This window comes from Pristiophorus japonicus, chromosome 10, assembly GCF_044704955.1.
Source record: "Pristiophorus japonicus isolate sPriJap1 chromosome 10, sPriJap1.hap1, whole genome shotgun sequence".
Taxonomy (NCBI): domain Eukaryota; kingdom Metazoa; phylum Chordata; class Chondrichthyes; family Pristiophoridae; genus Pristiophorus; species Pristiophorus japonicus.
In genome coordinates, this window is record NC_091986.1 from 168,527,095 (window position 1) to 168,535,082 (window position 7,988).

Sequence of the window (7,988 nt, forward strand, 5' to 3'; positions counted from 1 at the left end):
TGTTGGTCAATCATCTCAGTGCCAGGACATCACTGCAGGAGATCCTCAGGGCAGTGTCTTTGGCCCAACCAGCTTCAGCTGCTTCATCAATGACCTTGCCTCCATCATAAGGTCAGATGTGGAGATGGTCACTGACAATTGCAGTGTTCAATTCCATTCGCAAACTCCCCAGATAATGAAGCAATCTATGTCCACACACAGCAAGCTATGGACAAAATTCAGACTTGGGCTAATAAGTGGCAAGTAACATTCACACCACTCAAGTGTCAGGCAATGACTATCTCCAAGAGTCTAACCGCCACCCTTTGACATTTAGTGTTATGATCGCCGCATCCTCCATCATCAACATTCTTGGGATCACCATGGACCAACCACAAAAGCACATCAGATGCTAGGTATTCTGCAGCAAGTATCTCCCCTCCCAACTCCCCAATGCCTTTCCAACATCTACAAGGCACGTCAGGAGTGTGATACTTTCCACTTGGCTGGATGACTGCAGCTCCAACTCAAGGAAGCTCGACACCAGCCAGGACAAAGCAGTCCACTTGATAAGCACTCCCTCTACTACCAGCACACCATGGCTGCAGTGTTTACTGTATACACAAGATGCACTGCAGCAACGCCAAGGCCTCTTCGTCAGCACCTCCTAAACCTGTAACCTCTACCACCCAGTAGAAGGGCAGCAGACAATAGGAACACCATCACCTGCAAGTTACACACTAGCCGCACTTGGAATTGTATCACCGCTCCTTCATCGTTGCTGTGTTAAAATCCTGGAATTCCTTCCCCAACACCAGAGAAACTTCACCACACGAACTGCAGCACTTCACCAGCGATACCCACATCCCAGCAATTTTTTTTTTTAAATCAGAGCTATGGCGCCATCTTGAGGCAGCCACCCAAGGTATAACAAGAATTACATCACAGAATAAAACACAACTGGAGAGCATTAATACAAAGTTTTATTAGCATTTCAAAAAGGTCAACAAAAACAAAAAGCTGCAACTTTTAGGCAATTACAGAGTGGCAATCTCAATTTCTAGCACAATGTCTGACGCACCAAGAACCTTACAACAACTCAATAGCAAATTAACTTCCCCTCCCCCAAACCCAGTTGGTGCTGTGAACCAACATGAAATTGCTCTCAAGCCAATTCATATTCTCCCCCACTGTACCAGCCAAGGCAAGTGTCAAACAAAACACCACTAAGAACAGAGACAATGGGCCACCCAAAGACACTTTCGTAGTGTGTTAACTATACAAAACAAAAATAAACTGTACAGTTTAAAATCAAATTCTCATATACATAGCCTTATATATTTTTAAAAAGAAGCAGAGTGTGTACAGGGCAGGGGTAAATGCTCTATAGCTGAGAAATGTTGCTGGAAGCAAGGTAAATTCAATCGTCGTCATCATCATCATCATCCTCCTCCTCCTCTTCGTCATCATCCTCTTCATCATCGTCCTCTTCTTCCACCACCTTCTTCTTTTCCACTTTGGCAGCTGAAGCCTTCTTAGCAGATTCGGGCTTTGTTTTAGCACGATATGCTGCCAGATCCTAGAAGCCAAGAATAAATGTTTCTTTAGCCTAGATAAATAAGAGCTCACTCTTCTAACTGGGATAACCCTTAAAGACAGCAGTAGGCAAGTAAATATTCAATTTTTCCATTAACTGAATTAGCCAGAATCTATGCCATTCACTATTTACAAGTTGAAAATTTGATATATAGCACCCCCTACTGCAAGGGGCCAGTAAATAACTTTATAGTATTACTGTTATACTGTCCAAGATGATGGCAAGTTTGCCAAGTTGAAAAGAACATCAGGACTTACTGGTTTTCATTCCAAATATCCATCCAGTCAGGATCACTTTCAGCTGTAAACCTCCTTCCCCCCGCGCCCCCCCCAAAAAATAGTCTAGGTTTACAAAATGGCTATTTGGGTGGCATATTGGTATTATACAACTAAAGCCTCACGTTAACCAGTGTCTTCAAAACCAAAAGCTACTTTTTCAGTCAAACATTACCACTTCATATCTTTCCTTCAGCTTTGCTGCCCTCTTTTCATATGGAATCTTGTCACTTGCAGCTGTCGCATTCCAAAGCACTCCCAGTTTCCTGGCTGTGTCCCCAATTGTTGAACCAGGATGTTCTTCTTTAATTTTGGGACGCCAGTCAGAGCAGAACACAAAGAAAGCAGATCTGAAATTCATTGGAGTTAAATAAATAAATTTGGAAGTGAATTTGCTCAAAGCACTCTTAACTACAGATGGAAATCAAAGCTGGTCCTGCAAGTAAATGCAGAAAACATTAAGTGCACAACACAAAATAAATGGGGCAATATCAATTTCAATGCAACTGTTGGGATGTTGCTACCCAAGTGGCTGCCCCATTTGCTTATGCAAGTCACTGCACTGGAGTTCATGTTGAAGAGGCTTATATGGAGGAACAAAATTAAGAAAAATGCATTCTAGAGCATTCAAACATTGCATTAGAATAGCAGTGCAACATTCAGTCTGGCCTGCTGAGTGTTTTTAGCATGTTCTGTTTTTATTTCAGATTTCTAGCAGCCATGGTAGCTTGCTTTTATATTGTATTAGAATATATTGGTCGGGTGGGGGGTAGTTTACAAGATGAAAACTTACGGAGGTCTCTTTGGTGCATTAGGGTCCTTCTTTCTCTTAATTTTCTTGGCACCCTTTGGTGGCTCATAATTCTTCATTTCCTTCTCCCAACGGACCTTGTCTTCTTTTGCCTTATCTTCAAATTTTATTTTCTCTTTACCAGTCATGGACTGCAAAAAGATAAAATTTAACTAAAATTCCCAAAAAAACTACAAACATGTATTTACTGCACCACAGATTTCCATGAACAAACAAAAGCAAGTCTGCAGTTACATATTTTGCCAACCAACTGAAATGTCAAACATTAATATGCCATTCATGCCATCCACTGGTGGTTGTGAAAGATGGTAACATTGAATGGTCCCCACCACCTAAACCTAATCCAGCTTCAGTAGCATGTAGTAATGTTCAGCAGATTCATTTTCATCTTGTTATTCTAACCAAACAGAAATCAGAATAGATGTCATAAATCAAATTCCTTTACTATTAAAAAGTATTTAAAACTTTCATTTGGAAAATAAAAGTAACATCTTCAGGAGGAAATAGCAATCAAATTGCAGGGTTCTGTCTAGTTCGAGTCACCAGAGGCAGTGCAGCTAAGAACCACGAGGTGGATCTCTAGCGTCAGAATTAAGACTGCAGAAACTTGGGCTTTTCACCCTGAAAAAGGATGTATCAGAGGTGATGTTATGATTCCAGAATAACTTTTACCATACCCTTAAGATAAGCAATGTTAATCCAGAAACTAAACAGCAAGAGCAGAACAAGTGACAGTTTCAGACCAGTAAAAAAGGCAAATTCAGGACAGAAATACTTCAGTGAGTGATCTCAAGAGTGCTGGAGGTGAAAATCTTCAATTATTTAACAAATGGATGCTAAAATAAGGGTGGGGGAAGAAAAAAAATACTATAGTTTCTGGATGGATGGATGGATGAAGGAAGAAGGGCCAAACAGCCCCTCTCATCCACTATTATAACAAGATCTGCTTTAAAACCCCTTTACTGTAGCTTGGTAAAGAACTTACTGTCAGATACCAACCAGTAAAACCTGACAATTAAATGTGCAACCCAAGTTACTCAGAACAAAATGCCCACCTTCCATCTTTCTGCACACTTCTTCGAGAATTCGGAAAAATTGACACTTGCATCAGGATGCTTCTTCTTGTGTTCCTCACGACAAGTTTGGACGAAGAAGGCATAAGAGGACATTTTGCCTCGGGGTCTTTTAGGATCACCTCCTCCCTTTACCATTTTGGCCTTTTCCTGAAAAAACAGCATATGACAATTAATTAAATTCTACACAATTCCTATATTCCACTCAAGTAGTTCGTGAAATCGAGGGACAATGCTCTACTTTGTATGGGGAAAATCGTAATATTAAACGAAATTTCGATGATTATGAGTATTGCAGTCTGAACGTTTCCTCAAGTCACTTAAAAACACAAGTTTTCGGAGTACTACTACTAAGTACTTCTGTTGATATTCCATCTGCGTCCGCATCACAAATATCCGACTCAAAAACGGCACGGGCTTCACTTTAAACTACCTGTGCCTTTGTCCGCATCTATTACGAGAACTGTTCATGGAAGCATCTTTTTCTGCTTGCAGTTCTTAATACTTAAATGGGGAAAATTAGCGAGTGCGAATTGCTACCCCATTTACAACAAATATATGGAAAACAACCGCGCCCATACATTTTAGCACGGGACTACAGGGGGGAAATGGGTGCAAAAATTCAAACCGGCCAAAGTTAAATGCACCCCAGTATGTCATTTTTGCAAATCTGTCCTAAATATTAATCTCATCCTTCGCGCCATTTTAAAACCAGTGAAAAACAGCTCTAAATGCTTTACCCCTATTAATAAATGTGTTTCCGCGATTTAGCAGCCCCACCTAACACTTCCCGCAGTTATACTGCAAAAGTTTAAAAAAATAAAATCGAAAAACACACTTTAAACCTTAGTTTTTCTTGGTCACTTCCCGCCACATTCTTGCCACATTCTTTCCTACTCATGGATAAAAAAAATAAAAAATAATAAAATCTATTAAAAAATTTAAAATTTCCAATATAAACCTCTAAAATTAAAAATTAAAAGTTAATCCGCCCAACGCTTTCGTTCCGTTTAAAACCGTATGGCTGAAGCGTAGTCACTTCACTGGAGTCTGGAGCAATGGCTGAGAACAAAAAAAAATGAGGTCAAACAACAACGACAATATTTCTTCTTCCATGTTGAAAAATCCTTCTTCATGAGAGAAAGTCCCCTTCAAATGTCACCAGCCACCATCTTCCGACCGTTTCCGATCGTCAAACGACCGTTTTCCGCGTGTTTTTCTCGCCTGTGGTCTTTGCGCTGGGTGGTATATAGTTATAGTGTGGGGTTTGTACATATAGTTTAGTATTACAGCGGCGAATGGCCGCTTGACTCTAACATTGAGAGTACATGGCTCCATCTTGATAGCAGCGTCAGTGCGAGGGGAAAATAGCCCGACTCGCTTTACAACCGGCATTTCGCCCCTTTAATCGCCCACAACCCCAACAAAAAGCACATCGTCGGATAGCTCAGAGCCTCGGCTACCCGATCTCACCCCGAAAACCCGCTGTGAGCGGACCCGAAGGGCGCCGGACACGGTTTGGAAAAGTTGAACTCAACTCGCTCTCGACGCGCTGCTGTTTAATAATGGCTTTCCCTCAGCCGCCGTCAGCCATGTTAAACAGCGCGGCTGAGGGGAATTTTTTTTAACTTTAATTCTAACGCCCTCCCAGCGCATATTTTAAAATAAATCGAAAGAGTAAGACATGCCCGTTTAGAATATGCAGAAATTTGGTGCCTAAAAGCGGATCGCCGTTGTAGTCTTTCCTTCCACTTGCTTCGTGCGCTAACAATCAGCCTCGCTCCGTCTCTCACTGTAATGGCTGTGGAGGCGCTTGCTGCCTGCGCACTATCACCAGCCACTACCGCCCTCCCATTGGTCGCTGCCGAGCCATCGCGCTTCTTCGTTGGCCAGCACCCCTCCATTGTTCCGACTAGAGCTGTTCTTCGATTGGCCGCCGCGGGGAAAACGACAGCAGAGGGTGAAACAGCGCGCAAATACAAACCCAAAAAGACTGCAAAGATAGACACCGAGCAACTGGAGAACACAAAAGTCACATAGTCTCTATGTGCAGCCTAGATATATATGTAAGCTGCACTCTGCTGGCCTTGTTACAACTGTTAAACGCAACTTGACACTTGGCGTGGTACAGTAGCTTGACAACAGTATAGTATTGCTAACAACAATCCTTTCATTTAAGATTTAAGTGTTGTCTGTGACAGAATGCAAAATTGTATGTATGGACCATGATGATACCTTAATATAAATAATCATATCTTGCGCTGTATATTGTAATGTATAAAAATAGAGTATTGTGGCGTTGCTTCAAAATTAACAGTTATCTTCGGTCAATTTAATAATTTAATGCAAATTACATAGTTTTTCGCAAATACAGATCATTTTTAGTTGTAAATACCCCATAACATACAAATTATCTATACCTGTGACTATGCCCCCGTTCTGCATTCGGTATAAGAATATAAAACCGTATTAAAATTGAAATCGTTAAATTTTACTTTCTTGGTCAGTAAATCGTGTGCACCAGCAGCTGAAACGTCATAACCATATGTCCATTTAATAGCGAACGTAATAGCGAGTGTAAAGGGAGCGCTAATCAGATTGTTTTCCTGATTTATTTTGAGCCCACATATATACTTGAGATATTTTTTACTTTCGAGTATAACAGATATTGTATCTGTAGGTTTAGTAGAATGTCCAAATAGACAGCTTGTACGGAAGTTATGGCCGTAGCCTGCAGTAGTCACGTATCAGAGTATTTGTATTCAGCGCGTTTTTTTCGTTTAAATTGCGTTACTATTCAAAAATAAAAGATGTAAGAAAGGGAAAATCCAACAAAGACGTTTTTATGTTAATATATCAGTACAACTTATACTCATTCATATTTCATTACAACCAGAATATAGGGTTAGCGCATAGGAGGGGAGTGCTTTAAGCTATTACTTTGATAAGAATTATTTCTGTTGTGTTTCTTAAGTTCACTGTTGCATCCAAACAGCTTGCTACATAAGTAAGAAAGCTAGAACTTGCATTTATATAGCACCTTACATGATCTCAAGACACCCAAAGAGTTCACAGTCAATGAAGTGCTTTTTTTGATATGTAGTTTAGATTATAAACTCAAGTTCTGAAGTGAGGCTTGAATCCACGACTTCTGACTCAGGTGAGATTGCTACCATTGCAAGAGGACTGAGATTTTCTAATGTCCCCTTTTGCTTATTGTTTCTTTTTAAAATTTCCCTCCATCCACTTTGATTTTCTGCCATCCTTCATTTCCTTTACATTGATTATAATTGTTGTTACCTGTCATCATGGTTATGCTCACAGTCCTTGATAGGTGAGAGTGTTGTGGGGGTGGTTAAAATGTAAAATTGGCGCAACCCGAGCTCAAGCCACCATTTTTACACGGAGGGTATCAGCCGAGTGTCCCACTGTGGAGAGGTGGAAAGCTCATTAACATATTTAAATCGGGGTCCTGTAATGCAATTGGGACCCCAAACTGAATGTAACTGCTGCAGCATGGGTTTCCCGAGGATTGGGAAAATCGCTAGTGAAACGGAGGCCACTTTAGCGAAGTTGTTAAAAGTCAGGCGGCCCTAAGTGAATAAAGGTTCAGCACTCACAGGTCCTTTCCGTTCTTTCTGGGATACGGATTGGTGAGAGTACTTGGTGCCAGGAGAGTTAGTTGAAGAGTTTTGAGTTACTAAGGGCCCAAGTTTCCACATGATTTGCGCCTGATTTTTAGGAGCAACTGGTGGAGAACGGACTATCTTAGAAATCGCAATTCTCCACATTTTTTTTTCTGCAGTTCTAGTCAGGTAGAACAGTTCCACTTTGGAACAGAATTTTTTCTTCAAAAGTGGGCGTATCCGGCCACTGACGCCTGATTTCAAAGTTTCCACAGTGAAAACGTACTCCAAACTAACTTAGAATGGAGCAAGTGAAGATTTTTGTAGAACTGAAAAAACCTGTTCTGCACATTAAAAAAATCAGGCGCAGGTTACAAATTAGGCGTCCAGAACGAGGTGGGGGGGGGGGAAGGGAAGTCATTAAATTCTATAATAAATCCTTATTTATACTTCTACAAATATTATACAAATAAATCCAACCTGAATAAACATTTATAAGCAAAGAAAAGATTAAATAAACCATCTTCCTATCTGTGTGGAAGTGCTTCAGCCATCGTTCGAAGGAAACCGCCGTTTGTTGCCGCGCAGGGGATGGAGGGGAAGGAGACAGCAGCTTGTTGCCGCGGA

The 7,988-nt window shown here is 41.0% G+C and overlaps 1 protein-coding gene across 1 annotated transcript; it reads right to left on the reverse strand.

The window, feature by feature from the left end:
• Window positions 1-944: 944 nt before the first annotated feature.
• On the reverse strand, window positions 945-5,559 carry LOC139275192 (high mobility group protein B1-like). The gene is made up of 5 exons (XM_070892314.1): window positions 5,424-5,559; window positions 3,718-3,885; window positions 2,645-2,793; window positions 2,027-2,201; window positions 945-1,558 (listed from the first exon to the last, which is right to left on the reverse strand). Exons 2-5 carry the CDS (start codon window positions 3,871-3,873, stop codon window positions 1,400-1,402), a joined length of 639 nt encoding a protein of 212 aa, XP_070748415.1. The 5' UTR covers window positions 3,874-3,885; window positions 5,424-5,559; the 3' UTR covers window positions 945-1,399.
• Window positions 5,560-7,988: the final 2,429 nt, after the last annotated feature.